Consider the following 25,752-nt stretch of genomic DNA (forward strand, 5'->3'; position numbering starts at 1 on the left):
TCTTCTGACTGTTTGAAACTGACTGCTAGAAAACGAAGTTTAAAAAAAATGTCACTTTTGCATACCGCGTTTATGCACGTTTGCATTTAGATGTGTTTTTAAAAGATAACCTCAGAAGACCTTCCCAAATGCCCAGAATGCACTGAAAAATAATAATAGTAAATAATTAACTATTTCAGACATTTTGAGAGTAATAGAGCAGAAGCAGAGAGAGCAGTATGTGTGGAGATGACCTGTCTTTTCTGGTTGTATTCACTATGGATCCCATCATGAACATAATGCGGTGCATCCTACCATTTTTTTCTTTCACGCGAAACCTGGAAATGACTGCACTGGTGTACCGGGTCCGTTTGAATACATGCATGCATTTTTGATGAAGAAAAAAGGCTCTGGACAGCATCTGGATATAGACCTGTCAAAAAACGCATCTAAACACAAACGCTTGTAAAACGCAGTAAACCGCATTTACAAGTGTTTGAAACACCGGTAAAATCTACTCCTGAAAGCAATTTTGGTGCATTCAAAAAAACAACTGTAAACTACTATGTGTACATGGATACAGAGGAAAACATAAAGGTGAGTTCAGGGGCTGCTGAAAAAAACGCTCAACAGCTCCTGAACGTCAGGTTAGCAGCTGCAGTGTACATGAGCCCGAACTGCTATATAGACTACCCTTGTTGAGTTTGGGTGGGTCTACATTTGGCTGAGATCACACAGTCTGCATAGGTCCAAAACACACACATGTAGAAATCCAGTGTCACAGGCATGCTTTTGAAGTTACAGGAGGCTGAAATTTGTTGGGGATTGCCTACTCTTACACCAAACAATACACCTAAAACACAACTGAAACATAAAGAGCCCTGCAGGGGCGGACTGACAACTCATGTGGCCCCCGGGCAATAGGGGATCATGGGACCCCTGTGTCCTTGCCCAAACTCAAAAAAGCCTATGAAAAAGGTACCAGGGGCATCTCATGGGGCCCCCTACTGACCCCGGGCCCTCGGGCAGTGCCCGAGTTTCCAAATGATCAGTCCGCCCCTGAGCCCTACTTATAGATTGTGGCTTCTTTTTTCTGCTTTTTTTCTTGCTTGTAGTCAGTATTTACAGGTAGTTCTGAGACTATTTTAAGTTGTGAAAGTTCTGAATACTTAGAAAGGCCCACTTTACTGACAGGTAAGACAAAAAAAAATGCATTGAACAGATTTTACTTTGATGTGTTCAATGCAAATATAAGCCAACCGTGACCATTACTCATCTGCTATGTGAAGGAGCCAATACTGTGTCCTTCTGGCATTGTTCCCTTTCATGCAAATCTGTTTAACAACCGTCAAGCTCTGTCAAGTGAGATGAACAGCAAAACTGGACAACATTTTGCAACCAGCCAGATTCCATGCTACATCCAATGTAGCCTGCATTATCTTGACAAAAAAACAATCAAATGTCACACACTTTGGGGTTGATTTATTAACCTCCCTGGCGGTATGATTATTTCAGATTTTTGGTGCTGAAAGCGATACCATTATTTTGCATGGAAATTTGGCGTTTTATATTGTAGGTCTGTAATTTTTAGAAATAACTCACTGAAATCTGGCCAAACAAGAGTCTAGTAAACATCCCGGGTATATTAAAATATGAAACGCGAAATCATAAATTATAATTTAATAAATAATCATAAAAAAAATAATAATATAATAATAAATTTAATTCAATAATATAATCAAACCAAAAACACTGAAATGTGAAATATAGCTCCAAGTTCGCACATCGCTGAGCAAAGTCGCAAAATCTTTTTCAGTGTCTGATGATGAATTTCCCCCACGAATCATTATCACTCAATTCTGCAAGTAATTCTGATTTACTATCGCTGTTCTCTAGCCGGTCTAAAATCGCTTTTGACCTAAAGGGACGCTTTTTGGACGCCATGGACGTTTTTCAGTTTCCAGGCAGAAAGAACAGTAAAAATGTAGGCAGGGCGCCGGACAAAGCACTCGGGACAAAATGTATGTGAAATGGTTTGATACAGCAATGTTTTACTATGTGATTTTAGTGATTTTAGTGAATGTCACTTTTTGTCATTTTCAAATTTCCCGCCGTTCCGTCCCCGTACGTCCTGATGCTCGCAGGGGACGGAACCCAGATGACAGATGCCGGCATCCACTGAATTACATTGCCGGGGACACTGCAGGAGGGACATCGCGGGAGCGCAGGACAAGGTAAGCGACCGAGGGATCCCGGAGCAGCGCCGCATGGTAAGCCCGAGTGTAGCTCAGGGTTACCGCTTGTGGTGCTGAAACTTTACCCCGAGCTACACTCAGGAATACCTCCAGGGCGGTTAAAACTGCAGAGTGCAAAATCTGGTGCAGCTCTGCATAGAAACTAATCAGCTTCCAGGTTTTATTGTCAAAGCTTAATTGAACAAGTTTGTAGGCAGGTACAGTCTGTTTTCTCCACTGTAGGTGGTGCTCAACTGGAGTGGTACTGCAAATGGAGAGAAAATCATGAGAAACTTGGTTTCTCTGTGGTTCCCTTCTTCCCCTGGAGCAGCGTTCCAGTTGGATACATTGCATCCAGGTGACCCTAGTGGCCATCTTGGGTCACGCAGAGCATTTTTAAGTGTCTATCCCCTTGTTTTGGCGTGCATTTGCAACTTTGCTAGTGTAGGGAATATATCTGCCTTTCAGGGACAGCACTAGTGGTAGGGAGAGGTTCTCTAGGAGTAGGGAAAGCTGAGGGCCTACATCTACTCTTCCGCAAGCTTCTTCTTGAGTTGGACCAGCAAGGCCGGATTTCAACTCCCTGCAAGAACTGTCTTCAGCTCAGGCCTACTACCACTGGCTCTCCGCTGCACTGACTGTAAGTTCCCGGTCAGATGAGCTCCTCGTTGGGCTGTTGAACGAGTTCTTCAATACATACATTCTGCACTTTGGGCTTCTTTGTAATTACTGCCGTTGCACCTACCCAACAAGCTGATGTTAGAAGATGTTGGACTACCATGCACCGCTGCACCCGATTTTGCACTCTACAGTTTTAGTACATCAACCCCTTTGTTGCAGTATCAGTTGAAAGCAAAATCACTAACTGCTGATAACTCCCAAGAGACATAAACTGCATTATATTCAGAAAGTTCCTTTCATTACCATTTATTCTGATTTTTATATTTCAATGCAGATTCTGCAAGGTTTTTTTTTCACTGTCTCTAGGTAGAACTACCACCTCTGTTCACAGGATTCTGTACTTTTCAGTGTTTGTAGTCAAGGTTATTGGGGACTGAAAGCAATGGTGGTGTTGGATCCAGTGAGTATTTTATCTGCATATCTCCTAGTTAAGTTTCAAGGGCCATTCAGAAAATGCCGATACCATCAAGAGGGAGTTATCAGGCAGGATAACCATACACATAAAAAGAATGCCAGGAGCCACTAGGCAGGTAGAGCATGACGTCTGAGTGAGTTTAAATGAAAAAAGATTAAGTTTCACTGGAGTGCATCTTTAAAGCCCCATTATGTACCATTGTGTGAACTTTCTTTCCATGCCCAGCTGATCTCTGGGAAAATATTTTGTGATTATCCCTCATAGACCAGAGACACAATATGACTTCTAACTGGCCTTTTCCTTCCGCGGATTACAGAAATATTTCTCCCTGCAGCCCGGACGTTTTTTTTTTTTTCTTCTAAAGAATAATCAATGATGTCAGTATAAGCCCTTGCTGACTGATGGAAGTGGAGCGAGGAGAAGCCTGTACCAACACGCACTCCTGAGGGGGGCCACACCAACAGAAGTAACAGCAGGGGGAGAGCAGAGTGCCATCTTTGGCTGGAGATTTCCGTCTCGTTGATCAAGAAACAAAAAAATAAATAGAAAAAAAAGATAGGAGAAGCGCCCATTAGCTGTCTCACATCACAGAGCATGGATTTCCTGATTCTATTTTCATTCCTTTTTCCTGAGCCGAATGACAGCTATGAACTTTGAACTATGAATTGGAAAAGGTTAGAACGCTCTAGCCCAAATCATGCTGCCGCCATCCTCCATCGCCCAAGAAAGTCTGGAGACCTTTAAAGGTTCCTAGATCTAAATCAAGCATACTCTTGACCTGGATTTATCCTCCAAAATGTAAACAGCTAATTAAATGGAAAAAACGGACAACTCAGGAAATTACTGAGTGCTAACCAACTGCTTGTTTTTCTAACAAAGGAGGCACGTACTGAAGTCAAGAGATAGAAAATATAATAGAAAGAGGCAGATAGATAGATAGATAGATAGATAGATAGATAGATAGATAGATAGATATGGGAGGGATAGATAGATATGGGAGAGAGATAGATAGATAGATAGATAGATAGATAGATAGATAGATAGATAGATAGATAGATAGATATGGGAGGGATAGATAGATAGATAGATAGATAGATAGATAGATAGATAGATAGATAGATATGGGAGGGATAGATAGATAGATAGATAGATAGATATGGGAGGGATAGATAGATAGATAGATAGATAGATAGATAGATATGGGATAGATAGATAATAGATAGATAGATAGATAGATAGATATGGGAGGGATAGATAGATAGATAGATAGATAGATAGATAGATAGATAGATAGATAGATAGAGATATGGGAGAGATAGATAGATAATGATAAGAGACAGAGGTATTAAAAAGTATATAAAAATTCAGTGAATATATATATATATATGCCTATATACATGTAAGCCCATATGAGCTCTATGCTGCCACATAAAGGAGTTCACTTTACTTTCAAATGGAAAAACAACTTGAAAGAGTTAGTTTAGCTTTACAGAAAATATGTAAAGGTGAACTAACACCGTGTGCCCTATCCAAACCCCTTCTACCCCCACCTCCCCCAGGTCCCCACTGGACTTACCTCCAGCAATCTAGAATTGTCAGGGCTCCTGCAGATGGTGCACCACTTCCAGAATGTACTAGATCAATTCTGATTGGTCAGCACAGTGTATCGATCTGGTCCGTCCCAGAAGAGTAGAAGTAAAAGAGCAGGGATTTCAAATCCCCAGACCAGCTGTGGGAGCGGTGTATGGTATTTGTTCACCTTTACATTTTTTCTGTAAAGGTGAACTAACCCTTTAAAGTGGTTCTAAAGGCAGAAGGTTTTTTACCTTAATGCAATCTTTGCATTACAGTAAAAAACCTTCTGTGTGCAGCTCCCACCCCATCCCCTTCTAAATACTTACCTGAACCCGATGTTGATACAGTGCTGTGCACAAAAGTAACATCACTGCTCTCTCTCACTCCCCTCACTGGCTCAGAGGAAGCCATTGACTCCTGCTGCCGTCAATCATAGTCAGCAAGGAGGGAACAGGAGGTGGGGCTGAGCTGCACTGTGTGTGTCAATGGACACACAGAGCGCAGATCGGGAGCGATCCCGCATGAGTGCCCCAATAGAAAGCAGCCTGCCTAGGGGGCACTTAGTGGAGGGGGGCGCCAGAAGCGCCGGTGGTGAACCGGGAAGAAGATGACAACAGTGGACCATGTCTGTCCAAAATGTGTAGAAATGGCCAATTGTAGTCTCTATTGGAAGCCCGTGCAACAAAGCGACAACACAGAAGCACAATTAGGAGAGAGGGACAGAGCAGTTTCACTCTAAAAAGACCTTGATGGCAAGATCACAAGATATTATATTAATGAAAGCAGATTTAAAAATATTAAAATTAAATAAAAATGAAAGTACATTACCATGTTAAAAATGATATGAGGGCAGAACAGTGGCTTAATAGGGCAGCAGAGCAGCTAAATGGTTAGCACTTCCGCCTGGCAGTACTCGGGTCATTGGTTCGAATCCCAACCATGGCACCTTCTGCCTGGAGTTTGCATGTTCTCCCTGTGCCTGCATGGGTTTCCTCTGGGTACTCCGGTTTCCTCCCACACTCCAAAGACATGCTGGTAGGTTAATTGGCTCCTGTTTAAATTGGTCCTAGTATGTGTATGAATGTGAGTTATGGAGCTTAGATTGTACGCTCCATCAGGGTTGGGGACTGATGTGAATGTACAATATATATGTAATGCGCTGAGTAAATTGACGGCGCTATACAAGTACCTGATATAATAAATAAATATGAGATTCTACTGACTGGGTTTACTTATATAGTATTTTAAATGCAAATATAAATGTAAAAAATATAATGTACTGGCAAACATACAGTCATGGACATTTTGTCTTAAAGGACTGACAATCTATACCAAACTGGTTTATCTTCAAGACAATTTGTTCTATCCATACCCATCATATTTCAATGTTCCATAGAGAGATACCTTAACACAAAAGCCTTGAAAAGCCCCAATGTTTTCCTGTATGGAGCAAAAATGATCTCAGACATGCCAGTTTGATGGGAAAGGATTAGAAGAACCCACAGTGACAGGAGCCAGAGGCAATTTATCTGCTTATGTTACGGAGGAGAGGTGCCCACCTGTACGTCCCAGGTATTTAAGGAATGTTCCTTGAGGAGAGAAGGGGTCTTCTAAATCCACGATAAGCACATTCCATAAAATGAGATCCCACGCCTCATCTAGTAAATCCTAATTGCCCACCTGGAGAGCACATTTACAGTCCTGGGATACTAACATCAGTAGAGTACAGCAACCCATGCTAACTAGGTCCCATTATTCTGAAGACAAATAGGCGGGAGATGAATTGTAATTAAGTTAATGTCACCTAATGCATTTTTGTCTTCTTTATTAAATAACTTTTATGTAAGACTTTCTTCTAAGGCTTTATGCACATGGGACATAAAACATGCCACTTATGCAGGCGTTTGACTTTAGCCTGTAAGACGCACACCTAAGCGGACATGCACATATAGGCATTTACAGGCATATTAGAAGTGGAGGGTTTAGAATCCAAAAGGGAAAAAAAACACACCAACAGCATGTTCAGGGGAGGAGCTTTTGGGCAGCAAAACCGCTGAATGTTCCTAAATGTGTGTAACCTCGTCTGAGTTGATTGTAGCCGTATTAGTGCATTTGCGACAGAAACAATTGAGTACTGTCCGTGATACTTTTTTTGTTGGCACTAACATACAATTTTGAGGACAAGCTTTCGGGGAATGTCCCCTTCTTCAAGGTCTAAGCAGTACTACTCACAAAGTTAGCAGAATGTTAGAAGAGATGAAAGAAAAGAAAAAAAAAAAAGAAAAAAGGAGGCTAGAGATAAGATGCAGTCAAAGCGAGGGGGGGGGGCAGTAATCCCGTGTGACTTTCCCTCTGTGCAGCTTCCTGTAATAAAGACCGCTCACTGCTGCACTCTCTCCTTGTACAGGGTGACTGGTCTGGTCTCCGCCCCCTCCTGTGCTTGAGTGTTCATTCATTCCAGTGGCCAGAATAAATTCATATTCTGGCCAATGGAGTCAATGAGTGCCAAAATGCTTGAGAAGCCTAAACAGGGGTGCAAATTTGGGTTCCCTGACCCACCCCCGCTCCCCAAAGGTGCCAATCCTTACCAATCTTTAAAGTGGAACTTGCTCTTTTGGGTGGAACTCCGCTTTAAGCACATTGTCGTGTGAAACGCTTTTACTGTTTTGTGTCCTTTTTGGGAGCTGCATTGTCTGTTTTATTTACCTTTAGAAGATTCCAATAAACATTTTTTATCCACTACATCCTTGAAGTGGGACCTGCCTTCTTCCTATTTTCTACAAGTGTCTACGATCACGGATTGGGCCGACACCAATTGATGTGTGGAGGGGCTGTGCATTCTTTCACTCACCTGGAGCGGTCTATTTTCCATTGTGCATTTCACAAGAAAATATATTCAACTATAGCAGGGGTCTCCAAATTTTCTAAAAAAAGGGCCAGTTTACTGTCCTTCAGACTTTAGCGGGGCTGGACTGTGCCCAGTGGGAGTAAACAATGCTCAATTTTTGGTATTAGGGAGATAATTAGTGGGTGTCAGTGGGAGAATACTGCCCCATTTTTGTTGTCGGTGGAAGGAATTATGCCTCATTGTTGGTGTCAGTGGCAGGAATTACACCCCATTGTTGGTGTCAGTGGCAGAAATAATGCCTCAAGGGCTGGATAAAGGCAAGCAAAGGGCCACATCTGGTCCCAAGGCCACAGTGTTGAGACCACCGATCTATCGCTACCAAATTTTGGATAAAATTTTAAGATTGTTAGCTCTCTCGAGCAGGGTCCTTCAAACGCCCCTGTATCAAATTGTATTGTAACTGTACTGTCTCCCTTTATTTTGTAAAGCACTACACAAACTATTGGTGCAATATAAATTCTGCATCATAAGTCCTCATGCACAGTGGACTTTTGTGCTCTCTCTCTCTCTCCTAGATGCTTTTCCGCCTGGCAGCAGTGTTTTGGCAGACAAAACGCTTGATGCTTGTACATGCATGTAACGCATTTTCAAGCATCAAGCACTTGGCAATAATTCACTTCATTTGCCAGAATAATCATTTATTCTGGCCACTGAAATTAATTAACACTCCCGTGCTAAATGTGCATTTAGACGTGTTTACACACCTATAGATTGTAAGCTCCATGAGCCAGGACCTCTTATTCTTTCTGTACTGAAATTTATTTTAGAACAAAAGCAAAACAGGGCGCACTCTCTTTGTGCATTAAAGTAGTAAACAAAGAATTTATTCTAAATCATAAAAATGCATACTCACAAACCAAAGGGGGATAAAAACAGACCAAGTCCATAATAACAGTCCAAAGTGATGATAGACCTTTAGTAAGGTAAGTTAACGCGTTTCGGGAGACAAACTCCCTTCATCAGAGCTTGTCTCCTGAAACACATTAGCTCACCTTACTAAGGGTCTATCGTCACTTTGGACTGTTATTATGGACTCTTCTTGTCTGTTTTTATCCCCCTTTGGTTTGGTTTTGGTTTGTGAGTATTCATTTTTATGCTTTATAATAAATACTTGGTTTACTACGTTAATGCACGAAGAGAGTGCACCCTGTTTTACTTTTGTTCACCAGTGTCAAGATCAGGGGCGTACTGACCATTTGGAAACTTGTACAGCCCGCACCAACGAGTCACAACTGCATACATCGCACAAGGGGCGGACTGACCATTCAAAAACTTGGGCACTGCCCAAGGGCCCGGGGTCAGTAGGGATCCCCATGAAATGCCCCTGGTACCTTTTATAGGCTTTTTTTGAGTGTGGGCAAGGACATAGGGGCCCCATGATCCCCTATTGCCTGGGGGCCCCATGAGTTGTCAGTCCGCCCCTGCATCGCACACTCCTGCAGTGCAGTTACGGCGTAGCCTCATTCACTTGAATGGGCCACATTTGGCGATGGTACTGCTGGTCAAATGCGACAGTGGGTATGATTTGTGTTGCGGCACATGTACAAGCAGCCCAACTGTATCTGCAGCTTAAGGGAGGGAGGAAAACCGCAGCTCAGCCACCTATTTTTACTGATCCCTGACTGCAAGCATAAACAAGGCCTTAAAAGGAATAACGTTCACATTAAACCCTTGTGTCCACCTACAGTAGAAGTGCAGCTTACTTAGATTATGTCACTAGAAGCATGCTTTCAGAAAACACTAATATTCCAGCCTAAAATGTGAATATTATCCAAGGGCAGACTGACCAGTTGAAAACACGGCACTGCCCGAGGGCCCAGGGTCAGTAGGGGGCCCCATGAGATGCCCCTGGTACATTTTTCATTGGCTTTTTTGAGTTTGGGCAAGGACACAGGGGCCCCATGATCCCCTATTGCCCGGGGGCCCCATGAGTTGTCAGTCCGCCCCTGGTCAAGATTTCCCAATCTTTAAGGGCTGCACTTCTACAAATGACAGTTTCAGTTATCTTAGTCTGCATGAAGATTTGAGTGCTGGTTTCGTTTGCTCATTTGAAATGTAATTGTACTGTCTCCCTTATATTGTAAATCGATGCGCAAACTGTTGGCGCCAGGGGCGGACTGACCATTTGGGAACACGGGCACTGCCCGAGGGCCTGGGGTCAGTAGGGGGCCCCATGAGATGCCCCTGGTACCTTTCATAGGCTTTTTTGGGTGTGGTTTGAGTGTGGGTGAGGACACAGGGGCCCCATGATCCCTTATTGCCCGGGGGCCCCATGAGTTGTCAGTCCACTCCTGGTTGGCGCTATATAAATCTTGTATTATAGTAATAATAATAATAATCATCAAGTCAAGCATTTTTTCTGCCAAAATGCTGCTGCTCCTGCATTCGCTGGCAGTCAGATTTTTTTTCTGCCTCTAAACTCCTCTAAACACCTATGTGTGCATGAACACATAGGCCAACATGCAGGAGCATTTAGAGGCAGAAAAAAAAATTCCAAACGCCCCTAAGAACAGCATCAGAAACATCCACTGTACATGAGGACTAATAATAAAACAGACCTCCATAAATAACTGTCTGATGAAGAGCTTAGTCATCGAGGGGTTAAACTAATAGGGACATAAGTGCCATCAAAGATGTCAAGAAGTCTTGTTAAAAGGGGAAAACTTGTAAGCTCTCCGGATGTACGAGAGACTGCACAGGTACAGACTGATCCCAGGATAACTGGAATTCCATACATATCCGTAGCACAGGAAACAAAGACATTCTTCATCCCAATCTACCTTACTGCAGCAAAGATCTTAGGGACAGAGAGCTTTCATGGTAACAAGAGTATGAAAGGGACACTTCACAGCAACAAGCTTGGTAAGACTAAAAGTAAAGTGCAAAGCAACCAACCAGAATCCATCTACCTGGAAATGAACAATACTTCATTCAAATATTTTTGGAGGCTGGTGATGGACAAGAGATACAGGTTTGGGGATACCACATCATTTTAGCAGTTCCCGAATGGGGATGGGGTGCCTTCAAGTGTCAGCCCACCCAAAACAGAGGCTTGAACTGAATGCTGAACCACACACTAGCTTCTACACTAGATCATGGCTTCCCAAACCCTACATTGAAAGCTAAAGTTCCATATTGTGCACTGATGAAAGCAAATATATACCAAACTGATAAATGCCCACTGCTGATATGGCTTCATTTATGTAGTTGTGGCTGTGCTATACACCAGGGCTTTTGCAGACTTGGAACAAGATCATTTATAAGGAGGGTCCCTAAATGATGTTTAAAACAAAAAAAAGCTCTTTTGTCCAATTGGTAAAAACATTTTTTCAAAAAGCCATAATATAGTCTCTTTTATCTAAAGCCAAAACTTTATTTTTAATTTTGGATAGAGTAAGGGCTCATTCATATTAGTTGTTGAGGGGTGGTAAAACCCTGCGGTTGAGCGACATTTTTATGCGCCCCCCCCCCAACTGTTCCCCTTTTAGCTGCAGAGACAGTGTCCGTGGCAGGAATAATAACCCCTGCTGCTTTCAGCAAGCGTAGAGCCCTCCAAGTGCAACTCATTCAAGTGAATGGGGTTGCTTGGAAAGCGCCATGCAACTGCATGCCTTCACAGCGCACGCCATCGGTTGCTAATGTAAACAAAACTTTATTGATATAGTTTTCACCGGCACAAGGATACAGAGGAAATCTTCCCATGGGGACATCTGTTCAGGTGACAATTGACTAACAGGAGATTTCCTGTAATTTGGGGAGATTTAATCTCACTACAATGTGTCCGGGAGTGGAAGCAAAAATCGCTCAATAGGACACCAAAAAAATGACTGGAATTGTGATGTTTTAGCAATTCCCTACTGGCGCCAAAACTAAAAACAGTTTTGGCTTTAACTTTAAAGCATCTGCAAAAATTCAGAAGTTTGTTGTGTGAAACAAAAATGTTTCCACTTTCAATGAAAAGTGAATGGCCAGCCCATATAACCTTGACGTTCTGCCTGTTCTATACATTCTTCACTTGGAAACATTATTTCCCCATTACAACCATCCAGGGAATGTATCAACATTGTGATTTAGCATTTTTCCCACACTGGATTATAATCATGCATTCAAGATTGCAATAAACTGAAAAATGTCAACTAGAATTAGTCATTTTACATCATTAGTGCTGGGATTATCTTCAAGGACATAGACACCATCAGTCTGAAAGGAGCCTACTTTTTCTGTTTGCAATGTTTATTAGGTTTTCCATCAACAAATAAGGTACATATGAAATAGATGGCAAAATGACAATAGACCATCGGCTGGTCGCGGTGTTAAACAAGTTAGAACACAACAAAATACAAAAATATTAAGAATTTCTGTGTATTGCATAGACTGCCATTACCGAGGTCTCCCCTGACCTAACTAACTGACCCAAGGGGTCCAATATCTACAAAATTAGACCATTTAAATCTCAGTAGATTTTCATCCTTATAACAATATATTTCCTTTTTTCATCTGAGTACAGAATGGTTGGTGGATGTGTTTTACATACATTTGCATGTTAGTAATTGTTAACGAGAGCGGATTTTGTGATATTTATGTGTTGAATGTGTCATATTGGGGTGTATAGGTAAAGTCCTTCTGTTCCATACTAAGTGGAAATGGCTGCCACTAACTTCCACAGTTGAGACATATTATTATTATTATACAGTATTTATATAGCGCCAAAGGGTATGCTCAGTGCTGTATAGTAGCAAGGGGGACAGAACATGAGATGAGACAGTAACAATACAATACACGAGGGATTCGAGGGCCCTGCTCTTTCGAGCTTACAATCTAGGACATATCTATTTGGAGGGTGCAAAAGTCTGTAAGAAGGTGTTATCGTTTGAGACCATGCTCAGGGATATGTGCAGTTCCTATTTATTTCCATTATCCCCTGATCTATATGGAAGGTCAACACCACAAATGTCAGATTGGCCATCACCGTGGATAGCTAACCTTGCTGCTGCTGATTGAGCAAACCTTATCCAAAAAGATGTCTCATGCGGCTGGATCTTATGCTCGGGAACAGGGGCAGACTGACCATTTGGAAACTCGGGCACTGCCCGAGAGCCCGGGGTCAGTAGGGGGCCCCATGAGATGCCCCTGGTATCTTTTTCATAGGCTTTTTTGAGTTTGGGCAAGGACACAGGGGCCCCATGATCCCCTATTGCCCGGGGGCCCCATGAGTTATCAGTTCGCCCCTGCTCGGGAAGCCTGATGTTCCTTCAAGAAGAAGATAACTATGTGACGTGTATGTGGGTAAGAGCTGGCAGAAGCAATGTCTAGGCACTATAAGGTCAGTCTCTGGAATATTGCCTATAATATAGAAGTCAATAGCATTGAAGTAGGTCCTTCAGAGTAATCCAGGAGAGCATTTCCCCCCTTTATCACCTTGCCATCACTTCCCTAAATCTAGTCAGCATGTGAAACAACCACCCAGTTCCCGGCATTTCAAAGAATAGTTTAATTTCTAAAGTAAAGTGCATCCATGGAGACTAGCATAGACAGACAACTTGGGCTATTGGGCATTAAAGTTCCTCAAGGCCAGGAATGCTGCAGCTTGCAATATGTAGGAGAGCCTACCATTTGGCACTTCGGAGCAGAGTGTCAGTTTGTTCCCAGAGTACTGCTCCGTTGTCACTGTGTCCTGAAATGTGTGTGTTGGGGGAGGGGCTCCACAGACACAATAAAATACAATTAAATGCACCATCCCCTCCTCCTCCAGCACAGCCAGACTAGAGGAATCACAATATTAGAGGCCACCAGCAGTTTAACCACCAACAAGAGGACAAGCTCAGCCCTTGGAACAATGCTCCATATAAAGACAAGACTGCAATGAAACCAGGTCCACAGCAGACTGATATTTTATGTATGGGTGGATGTTAGAAGGCCAAAACACAAACTCCAAGCAGACCACTAGCAACAGCTCCATAAAGAGGTCTTCATTGCTTCCTTACAAAGACTATTAGCAGAAACCAGTTAGTGAACTATCAGTTCTCACATATTTTTCCATTAATATCATGGTAAAACTTTTATCAACTGAAAACTGAAGACAATGTGACAACAAGTTCCTTTAACCAGCATCAAGCAGAAAAATGTAATTGTAGACGCATGACTGAAACTGAAAGAACTGTCTGTGCCGCCCTGACAACCAATTACATTCTTCCTTTCATGTACTACATATCAACAAAGAACAATTTGCAGTTCAGTAAGTTCCACTTATTCCCGAGACCCAATGTTTCATTTGCAAAAAGGAATCAAACTAACTCTTTATTTTTGCCGTGCCAATTTACACTCAGGCAATTCCAGCAAGGCGAGGATCTAATAAAAGACTGTTACAAAAACAAAATCAGGGGCACCCATACAAGTTTGTTTGACAGTCACTTTTTAGGTTCACACTGAGCCGATCAGATTTTGACCCGACTTTCATTGGGATTATGTAGTGCAACTTCGATGCTACTTTGATAGCAGTTTGCATATTCTATGGGGCCAAAATCATGTTGGACCAGTGGCGGACTGACCATTTGGAAACTCGGGCACTGCCCGAGGGCCCGGGGTCAGTAGGGGGCCCCATGAGATGCCCCTGGTACCTTTTTCATAGGCTTTTTTGAGTTTGGGCAAGGATACGGGCCCCATGATCCCCTATTGCCTGGGGGCCCCATGAGTTGTCAATCCACCCCTGTGCTGGACACGCACCAAAGTAGTACAGGAACCTTTCCATAACTAATGTGAACAAGCACCATTGAAAATAATGTGAGATTCTGTGCAACTCAAGTCGCATCTGACAATCGCACCAGTGTGAACCAGGCCTCAAAATTAGATAGGAGTTACAATTTCTCCTTCTTAAATCTGTATACGCCTGTACTCAGAGTTGTAACAGATCAGATGAAACAAGCACTAGTTGCTTTATTCTCTACAGCAGTGTTTCTCAACCTTTTTTCAGTCCAGGCATCCTTTAAAATATTAGACAATTTCAAGGAACCCTCTAAAATTATGGACAGTCCCGAGACACCTTTTAAAATTATTAACAGTCCCGAGGCACCCTCTAAAATTATGGGCAGTCCCGAGGCACCCTCTAAAATTATGGGCAGTCCCGAGGTACCTTCTAAAATTATGGGCAGTCCCGAGGCACCTTTTAAAATTATGGGCAGTCCCGAGGCACCCTCTAAAATTATGGACAGTCCCGAGACACCTTTTAAAATTATTAACAGTCCCGAGGCACCCTCTAAAATTATGGGCAGTCCCGAGGCACCCTCTAAAATTATGGGCAGTCCCGAGGTACCTTCTAAAATTATGGGCAGTCCCGAGGCACCTTTTAAAATTATGGGCAGTCCCGAGGCACCCTCTAAAATTATGGACAGTCCCGAGACACCTTTTAAAATTATTAACAGTCCCGAGGCACCCTCTAAAATTATGGGCAGTCCCGAGGCACCCTCTAAAATTATGGGCAGTCCCGAGGTACCTTCTAAAATTATGGGCAGTCCCGAGGCACCTTTTAAAATTATGGGCAGTCCCGAGGCACCCTCTAAAATTATGGACAGTCCCGAGGTACCTTCTAAAATTATGGGCAGTCCCGAGGCACCCTCTAAAATTATGGACAGTCCCGAGGCACCCTCTAAAATTATGGGCAGTCCCGAGGCACCTTTTAAAATTATGGACAGTCCCGAGGCACCCTCTAAAATTATGGACAGTCCCGAGTACCCTCTAAAATTATGGACAGTCCCGAGGCGCTCTCTAAAATTATGGACAGTCCCGAGGCACCCTCTAAAATTATGGACAGTCCCGAGGCACCCTCTAAAATTATGGACAGTCCCGAGGCACCCTCTAAAATTATGGACAGTCCCGATGCACCCTCTAAAATTATGGACAGTCCCGAGGCACCCTCTAAAATTATGGACAGCCCCGAGGCACCCTCTAAAATTATGGACAGTCCCGAGGCACCCTCTAAAATTATGGACAGTCCCGAGTACCCTCTAAAATTATGGACAGTCCCAAGGCGCTCTCTAAAATTATGGACAGTCCCGAGGTACCCTCTAAAATTATGGACAGTCTTGAGGCACCCTCTAAAATTATGGACAGTCCCAAGGCACCCTCTAAAATTATGGACAGACTTGAGGCACCCCATTCTAAAATGTAAAAAACTGTTCTAATAGTTTTATATAATGCAGCAACATCCACACATGTAGGACACCCAACACTAGAGGCGATTTATTCTTCCAAATCAAATACACTTTTACACACTGGCACTGACTAGTATTCCAATGTTTCTCTTCTCCCTCAGTTTTTCTCCATCACTCAGCTAATGTGACCCCAGAACTGATGGAGAGGGGCAGGAGAGGGACAAACAAGGATGCTGTGCAGGTAACTGACATCCTCGTTAGCAACTAATGATGTCATCGGTTGTCAGGACGCCGGAGGCTAGAAGGTCGTAATGGCGCACAATGAAAACCTGTGGCTTTGTGTAACTAAAAGTCAGGCTTCTTCCACCAGCTGGCTTGTATATAAGTTTTGTGCAACTTTTAGACATTTTGCCAAGGCACCCCTGAAGAAACCTCAAGGCACCCCAGGATGCCTGGGCACCCTGGTTGAGAAAAGCTGCTCTATAGAATATAATCTGTGGACACTGCTGGTGGATAAGAGAGGAGCAGAGTTATGGTTGGGTCCTCTGACCTCACGAGTGTGCTAGCAGTTGTTCCATCTGCAACCCCTGTAATTGCATTCTAGGATCCAATAAACAAATGTAACAGCTAAACATGGCTTCCACCATTATATGACAAAGTTGATGTACTTCCACATAATACTCTAGAAAAAAAGTGACACACACCTGCCCCAGATCCAGCGTGACATTGACTTGGTTGAACTCCAGTCCTCTGGACAAGGGAGGGCTCTGCCACCATCTTTCCGTGCCATCGATAGCATTCGTGATAGGATGTGCTCTCTCTCCTCCGGTAGCTAGACAGATGTCACAGTACTGCCCCTGAAATCGAAACCAAGACAGTCACTAAAGTAATCAGGACATCAGCAAAAAAAACATAACAGTAGCTGCCCTTTAAATGTGCAATGTTTTAATACTACAAATAAATGCTGAAAATTGCAACAGAATATTAGGGTTGAGTCTGATTTGATTGCAATCAAGATAATTTTTAAAACATATGTCACTTTAATGACAATGTGCGTTCAGACAAAGAACCTGGCAGATTAGACTCTTTAGGCCATATGACGCTAGATTCCAGTGCATTTCCCTGCCTGAGAACCACAAGTGATGTGTAGAGATGCCTTTAGAAATCAATGGCTGTACGTGGATATGCACCAGTGCTTGAACATGCATATGGACATCTAGAGATCTCAGCACCCATCAGGTTTTAAAGTATAGGCGTCATAGATATCAGAATATAGGTATCCATGAGCAGGGGCGGACTGACAACTCATGGGGCCCCCGGGCAATAGGGGATCATGGGGCCCCTGTGTCCTTGCCCAAACTCAGAAAAGCCAATGAAAAAGGTACCAGGGGCATCTCATGGGGCCCCCTACTGACCCCGGGCCCTCGGGCAGTGCCCGACTTTCCAAATGGTCAGTCCGCCCCTGTCCATGAGTATGCAAAAAGAAAAAAATTATTGTAAAAGATTGCTCATCGACTGGATCACACAGGGCCCCCCTAACCACAAGTTACATACACCTTACCAACCAATCAGCGACTACTGCCCCTCTCTGCCAATCCCTTCACTGGCTTCCACTAACCCAGCGTATAAAATTCAAAATACTAACCACAGCTTACAAAGCCATCCACAACACTGCCTCTAGCTACATCGCCAACCTCATCCGCAGATACCGCCCAAATCGCCCACTCCGCTCCTCCCAAGATATCTTCCTCTCTAGCTCCCTCATCACCTCCTCCCACGCTCGCCTCCAGGACTTCTCCAGAGCCTCTCCCATCCTCTGGAACTCCCTACCACAGTATGTCCGGTCAGCCTCCACCCTGTCTGCCTTTAACCGATCTATGAATACTCACTTAATCAGGGAAGCCTACCACACCTCCACCTAAGAACTGTACTTGAATCACCTCCACCAGATCATCCCCCGCAGCTATCACCTTTTGTATCACCTCCCTCTTCCTTTAGATTGTAAGCTCCATGATCCGGGCTCTCATATTCCTTCTGTACTGAAATGTATTGCAATTGTACTGCGCAAACTGTTGGCGCTATATAAATCCTGTATAATAATAATATATAAATCCTGTATAATAATAATATATAATAATATATAAATGCTGTATAATAATAATATATAATATATAAATCCTGTATAATAATAATATATAAATCCTGTATAATAATATATAAATCCTGTATAATAATATATAATAATATATAAATCCTGTATAATAATAATATATAAATCCTGTATAATAATATTAATATTAAAGTACATGCATCAGGCCAACTTCCCTAGCCTCCATCCTGTAGCATCATGAAATGAGGTGTCCCAGGTAATAATGTCTTTTATTAATGTATGTATTTGGGCAATTTTAGCATCTCATTGTTTATCAATGGGAAATGAATGCTCTACAGCCCTACCCTCCTGATTAAACCATCATTGCATCCTGCTGGGGGCTCTTAAGTACTTGTATGGCTCTCAGAGCAAGGTCAGACGTTTCACAGTTCAAAGGGGCCGCTGGCAGCTCTGATAAGGGAGCCATGCAGCAATTAGTGAGATATAAGCTCAGCCAAACTCTGGGACACGGCCCTGTGAAGGCAACTTGGATGAAAAGGCGATGGGGGCGACATCTGCAGCTCTGCAAATACTTGTAAATGGAGGGGCTGCTATTTCTACAATGAGAACTAGGGGTTCAATCAAATGAATATAGCTGCTTCTGCACTGCCATAGGGCAAAATCAGTCACGGATTGGTAGGTCAATCATCCATAGAACCAGTCTTTTGAAAAAAATAAAATCGTTTAGAGTGTAATAAAGACTACACAATCAGGCTGATATCGGGACAAGTATTTTCTGTATTGCCATTGTACTTCAGTGAACTTTATTTCATAATGAAAGCCACCAGGAATCACTTTGATCTGGTCAGGTATTGAGAATTGCCTGCTAAAAATACAGTGTGGTCCAGCATGAAATCAGGAACAACTCTTGTGTGACATTACCCTAACACTAGCCACCAACACTTCAAATGGTGTTCTGTTGGTTAGAAAAGCAAACTTCTGCCCAGGGGTGGACTGACAACTCATGGGGCCCCCGGGCAATAGGGGATCATGGGGCCCCTGTGTCCTTGCCCAAACTAAAAAAAGCCTATGAAAAAGGTACCAGGGGCATCTCATGGGGCCCCTACTGACCTCGGGCCCTCGGGCAGTGCCCAAGTTTCCAAATGGTCAGTCCGCCCCTGCTTCTGCTCAACCACCCATATAAAGGCCAAGTATCAGCCAGTAAGGCTAACCCTGGGTTCACACCTAAGCATTTTCTGCAGCTTTCTGCAGAAACGCAGTACAGTCCATTTAACATGATTTCCTATGGGACAGGTTCGCATCTCCACGTTTTCACCCAGTGCGGTTTTTGAAAAGGGTCAAAATGCAACGTTTTGCCAGTTGGAGGTCTAGGAATCCCATCATGGATATCATTCATGTTTCTTGGCATGCACTCTAACCAATTGGCCAGAGATGATTTCCTTCTACCTAGTCGAGGTAGCAGCTTTGCCTCCTCCCCAACCCTATTCCTTCAAATGACATTGATAAGAATTGCAATGGCACAGCCAACCTGCCGCATTTGCATCGTCTGTACTAGCATGACCCCATCAAACCCCAAATGCCTACAAGTCCATTGACCAATTGTGCTATCCACCTGGTTTACTGCATAATCATGAAGGCTACAGCTGGGACCTATGGATGTCCATTGGGCCTAGTCTCCTGCCTAGGTTGCCTTCTGGATGATCGACCTCCTCAATTGGTAGAGACTAACTAAAAAGTCGTTTTTTTAAGGTAATGCACTAGGCCTGTGCCCCTCTGTTTGTTTCTTTGCATGCAGTACATTTGGATTTCCCTGGTCCGTTGAGGGCAGCAAGGCTTGCATTTTTAAGGCATCCCACAAGTGGTTCTAGCCTTTTTCGGAGTCGATCTTCCAGCGCAGGAATATATGCTTGTGCCATTTTCGATTGGATAGAGTGCAAGCCACCACCAACAGCCAAAATGCTATGTGTTCTGTCAGTGATGGCCATCCTCATGGTGCTGATGTACTAGTGGCTACAGTGCACCTGACTAGAAGGCTGGAGACTTTACCGCTACCCACTGCAGTCAATGAGCCAAGGACCCATGATGAATTTGATCCATTTGGGTGATGTAACAATTACACAGGACCAGGGGCGGACTGACCATTCGAGCACTCGGGCACTGCCCAAGGGCCCAGGGTCAAATGGGGGCCCCGTGAAATCTCCCTGGTACCTTTTTATAGGCTTTTTTTGGGTGTGTTTTGAGTTTGGGCAAGGACACAGGGGCCCCATGATCCCCTATTGCCCAGGGGCCCCATGAGTTGTCAGTCCGCCCCTGCACAGGACTGTCCCAACCCTGCAATCAGATGGATCAGCGGTGGGGATATGCCTCAATTTTGCATCATACAGCCTCGAAGGGCTATATTTATGAGGCCTAAGGCAATGCACATACATAGCAATGCAAACTAGTGTGTCGTATTATGAAAAAAAAAAGTCTAGTACAATTTTTAGCCCATTAGGGTACGTTGCCAACTCATTCATTTTGAAAGGCACTGCACATAAACCTGTGTCTTAACATGCGTTAATGCGCGTGAACCAGGGGCGGACTGACCATTTGGAAACTCGGGCACTGCCCGAGGGCCCGAGGTCAGTAAGGGGCCCCATGAGATGCCCCTGGTACCTTTTTCATAGGCTTTTTGGGGTGTGTTTTGAGTTTGGGCAAGGACACAGGGGCCCCATGATCCCCTATTGCCCGGGGGCCCCATGAGTTGTCAGTCCGCCCCTGGCGTGAACAAAAGCAAAACAGGGCACACTCTCTTCGTACATTAATGTAGTAAACCAAGAATTTATTATAAAGCATAAAAATGCATACTCACAAACCAAAGGGGGATAAAAACAGACAAGAAAAGTCCATAATAACAGTCCAAAGTGACGACACACCCTTAGTAAGGTATGCTAACGTGTTTCGGGAGACGAACTCCCTTCATCAGAGCCCTGATGTGTTAATGTGCCACAAAGTGTAAATGGAACCCCAAAGTACACACCTGACTCCGGCCTCAGGACACAACTACGTGTAAGAAGTTTTCCTCTTAACTGAAGATTATTCTTATGTTACAAAGCGGTCAAAACATCAAAAGTGATTGAAAACCAAAAAGTGGAGCTAATATCCGCAAAAGTGTAAGTACATTTAAAATCAAAGATCTACCAATAGCATCCATTTATATGAAAGCAGAAATTCTGTCCCTGTACACAGGTCTACATACTGTCTGTGTTTACAGTCAACAGCTAACTGGTCTACTTCACCCTTCTCTAAAGGTCTTATCACAGCTTCCATCCATAGGAAACCTTGACAGGAAGTCAGCTGTGCGCAGTAAAATCTCTCCTCCAACAATTACAACACATCCTCAGCTCTTAGAACCTCCTAAACCTTCTGCACACACATACATTGAATCTGTGAGTTCTTACAAGCCATGTCTACACTAAAGCCTAGGACCACACTAGTGCTGCTGCGTAATCATGCGTTTTTTCCAGTGCGTTTTTGCTAATTTTTGCATGTGTTTTTGATGCACTTTTATGCTTCGTGGTTTTTTGTAGGAGGAGTTGACCAAAAATTCACTAAAATTGCATGTGCATAATGGGATCTTCTACTCCCCCTACAGTTACTAACTTTTGTACCATTAGCTCCTCCTTCCTAGATTGTAAGCTCCAAGGATCAGGGCCCTCCTAACCCTCTTGTATTGAACTGTATTGTTGCTGTATTGTCTCCGTTATATTGTAAAGCGCTGGGCAAACTGTTGGCGCGATATAAATCCTGTATAATAATAATATATAAATCCTGTATAATAATAATATATAAATCCTGTATAATAATAATAATAATAATATATAAATCCTGTATAATAATAATAATAATATATAAATCCTGTATAATAATAATAATAATAATAATATATAAATCCTGTGTAATAATAATAATAATAATAATATATAAATCCTGTATAATAATAATATATAAATCCTGTATAATAATAATAATAATAATATATAAATCCTGTATAATAATAATATATAAATCCTGTATAATAATAATAATATATAAATCCTGTATAATAATAATATATAAATCCTGTATAATAATAATAATAATATATAAATCCTGTATAATAATAATAATATATAAATCCTGTATAATAATAATATATAAATCCTGTGTAATAATAATATATAAATCCTGTATAATAATAATTTTACATGAGTTTTCCATGTGCTCCTATTTAAATCTATGGGGTAAAAAAAAAAAAAAAAGCGCTGCACCCAGGGGCGGACTAACAACTCATGGGGCCCCCGGGCAATAGGGGATCATGGGGCCCCTGTGTCCTTGCCCAAACTCAAAAAAGCCTATGAAAAAGGTACCAGGGGCATCTCATGGGGCCCCCTACTGACCCCGGGCCCTCGGGCATTGCCCGAGTTTCCAAATGGTCAGTCCACGCCTGGATGCACCATAAGAAGCACCTGCACCAAAAAAAACCCCCCACTGCCTTGCATTGCATTAATGTGAACAGGCACCATAGACAATAATGTGATTTCCATTGTTGGGCATGCCAGTGCGACAGCAGGAGAAATTGCTCAAGTGTGACTGGGGAAGGGGGGGGGGTGCTAAGGCTGGCCATACACTATATTTTGGTCTACCATCAAACTTCTGAGTAGAAGAGCCTGCTTGGCTTGAGACTGTGAGGAATCAGTGTGAGGAAGAGACCAGCTACAAGTACTGATCAGGTTTGTCTTCATATGCTAGAGGGGATTGTACAGAGATTGTACAATGGGATTGTATGGTGTATGGGCAGATTAAGGGGGCTGTTTACAAAGCAGGGACTCTGACATTTGTTGCAGGTGTTTCACATGGGAAGTTTACATTTGACACTGACCATAAATGACAAGTGCCCAGATCCCTGGTCTGTGCCATTGTGGAAGCCAGCCCCCCCCCCCCCTCCAAAGCTCAAAGGGTTAACCAGGGGCGGACTGACCATTTGGAAACTCGGGCAATGCCCGAGGGCCCGGGGTCAGTAGGGGGCCCCATGAGATGCCTCTGGTACCTTTTTCATAGGCTTTTTTGAGTTTGGGCAAGGACACAGGGGCCCCATGATCCCCTATTGCCCGGGGGCCCCATGAGTTGTCAGTCCGCCCCTGGGGTTAACAAGCAGTCCCTTAGGGATCTGATCAAAGAGAGCCACCCATCCCCTTCCAAGTACTCTCTAGACTAGTGAAAGTGAAACATCAGCTAAGTTGGATACAAAGTAACAATGATCGGACAGCAGGGGGAAAAGAGATACAATGTAGCATCGTGTAAACAAAGCCCCAGCTTTAACCCCTTGTGTGCCCAGCTTACAGTACCTGGATGGTCTGGCTGGGGTCCCCCAAGACAGGGCCCCCCACTAGCTTGCAGTAGAGGTCCTCCACAGGTCTGCCATCCTCGCCCTCCCCGCAGGTGGCTGTAGCGGAGATCTTGGTGCCTTCTGCCAGGTTGAAGTAAGGAGGGTGCAGGCTGAAGCCATTGACTCCATTAGTGGGCAGCTCCTGGGTGCTGATCGCCCTGCAGAGCAGGCAGAGGAGGAGCAGGCAGTGGTCAGGTCCGGGCAATGCCATCCTCCCGGGGCGAGAGACAGAGAGAGGGATCACAGGGATCACTGCTGAGCTGCTGCTGCTTCCACACTGAGCCACAGACAGGGAGGAGGGGGCGGGGCAACACTCAGACCTGCCCCAGGGCTCTCACCACTGCTGGGGGCATCAGATACACCCACTGCCCTCTGCTGGGCTCTGCCACTTCCCAGCATCTCACCCCAGTTCATCCATGGACACAGATATCGGTGTGCTGCTATGTCTGTGCTCTGTGTATTACTGCACCACTGTTGTCTGATCATCACTTCTCTACATACCATGTCCATGTGTCCACACAAGTATTCAGGGTTTGTTCTAGGAAAGGGAGCACTGTGTACAAACAACATCATCAGTACTAGCAGTAATATATATATATATATATATATATATATATATATATATATATATATATATATATACTATAACTCCTTTTTTTTTATTAAAAAAAAAATATATATATATATTCTTTTTTATTAACTGACATATTCCTTTCGTAGAAAAAAATTATATATATATTATACATACACATATATATATACACATATATATATATATATATATATATATATATATACACACATACATATATACACACATATATACATACACACACACACACACACACACATATATATATATATACATACATACACAAATATACACATATATACCAGGGCAGTGCTCTGGGCATCTCATGGGGCCCCCTACTGACCCCGGGCCCTCGGGCAGTGCCCGAGTTTCCAAATGGTCAGTCCACCCCTGGACATGAGACTAGCTTGCAAAAAAAACAAAAAACAAACGATCATTTGTCCAATATTCTTAACGTGCGTACGAGACTTTAGATAAAGGAGCCTGCCAAAAGCTTTAGAATACTGCAAAGAAGAAACAAAATGAAAAAAAGAAACCGCAAGAAACAGGAGGATCAGGGACAAGAAACTGCTAGAGACTGCTGTCATTTTATACTGTAACCCACTTAGCATGAGTGTGCATGAGCCTGATCCTGACATTATTATTATTATTATTATTATTATTATTATTATTATTATTATATTATACAATATTTATAGAGTGCCAAAGGGTATGCTCAGCGCTGTACAGTAGCGAGGGGGACAGAACATGAGACAAGACAGTAACAATACACTACGCGAGGGGTTCGAGGGCCCTGCTCTTTCGAGCTTACAATCTAGGATACAGGATTTATGGCGCCAACAGTTTGCTCAGCGCTTTACAATATAACGGGAGACAAAACAGCAACAATACAGTTCAATACAAGAGGGCTAGGAGGGCCCTGATCCTGGGAGCTTACAATCTAAGAGACATGACCTCCAGTCATACTACATTGGCACCTGTGTAGTTTACATGACAGTCTCCCAAGCCAGCCTTTCTTATGATGCCACACCTTCCCTGCCCCCCTCCAATACCTAAAGACAGACACTCATGGGAGCAGAGCATTCCTGCTTAGGGCAGAGCTGTCCTTGCAGACATAGGTAGGATGCGTCTTCATAACTGAATGTTGTCTAACGCAATCAGTTTGCTTTTTTAAATGGTTAGCACTTCCAGGGTCGTTGGTTCAAATTCCAACCACAGCACCACCTGCTTGGAGTTTGCATGTTCTCCCTGTGCCTGCGTGGGTTTCCTCCAGGTACTCCGGTTTCCTCCCACTCTCCAAAGACATGCTGGTAGGTTAATTGGATCCTGTCTACATTGGCCCTAGTTAGTGTATGTATGAATGTGAGTTAGGGACCTTAGATTGTACACCCCTTGAGGGTTAGGGACTGATGTGAATGTACAATATATATGTAAAGCGCTGCGTAAATTGACGGCGCTATATAAGTACCTAAAATAAATAAATAATATTTTCCACCCAGTAACCCCTTCAATCTGTGCAGGCCAACTGCAGGACTATGGGCAACATCTGCATGTGTCCCTCTCCAGCTGTCACCAGTGAGGCCCAGTTAACGTCATTTATTGTTCAATAATTATGCTCTTGCACACCCTGGGTCAGGAAGCCCAGCACTGTGAAGATCAGGAAGCCCAGCACTGTGTAGATCCGCTTATCCAAGTTCTGATGGG

At 43.3% G+C, this 25,752-nt stretch overlaps 1 protein-coding gene across 4 annotated transcripts in view; it reads right to left on the bottom strand.

Annotated features, from left to right (window-relative positions):
• Nucleotides 1-23,725, bottom strand: part of LAMA5 (laminin subunit alpha 5) — a 215,966-nt gene extending 192,241 nt beyond the window's left edge. For all 4 annotated transcript variants that reach the window (XM_089661526.1, XM_089661525.1, XM_089661524.1 and 1 more), the window contains exons 1-2: nucleotides 23,416-23,725; nucleotides 16,644-16,796 (exon numbers count right to left, since the gene is read on the bottom strand). In XM_089661526.1, the coding sequence (XP_089517652.1) occupies nucleotides 16,644-16,796; nucleotides 23,416-23,667 (405 nt within the window). In that variant the 5' untranslated portion in view covers nucleotides 23,668-23,725. The remainder of the gene's footprint in view (nucleotides 1-16,643; nucleotides 16,797-23,415) is intronic.
• Between the last annotated feature and the right edge of the window lie 2,027 nt (nucleotides 23,726-25,752).

This window comes from Staurois parvus, unplaced genomic scaffold (assembly GCF_062004578.1).
Source record: "Staurois parvus isolate SC_StPar_1 unplaced genomic scaffold, SC_StPar_1.0 ptg001349l, whole genome shotgun sequence".
NCBI lineage: Eukaryota > Metazoa > Chordata > Amphibia > Anura > Ranidae > Staurois > Staurois parvus.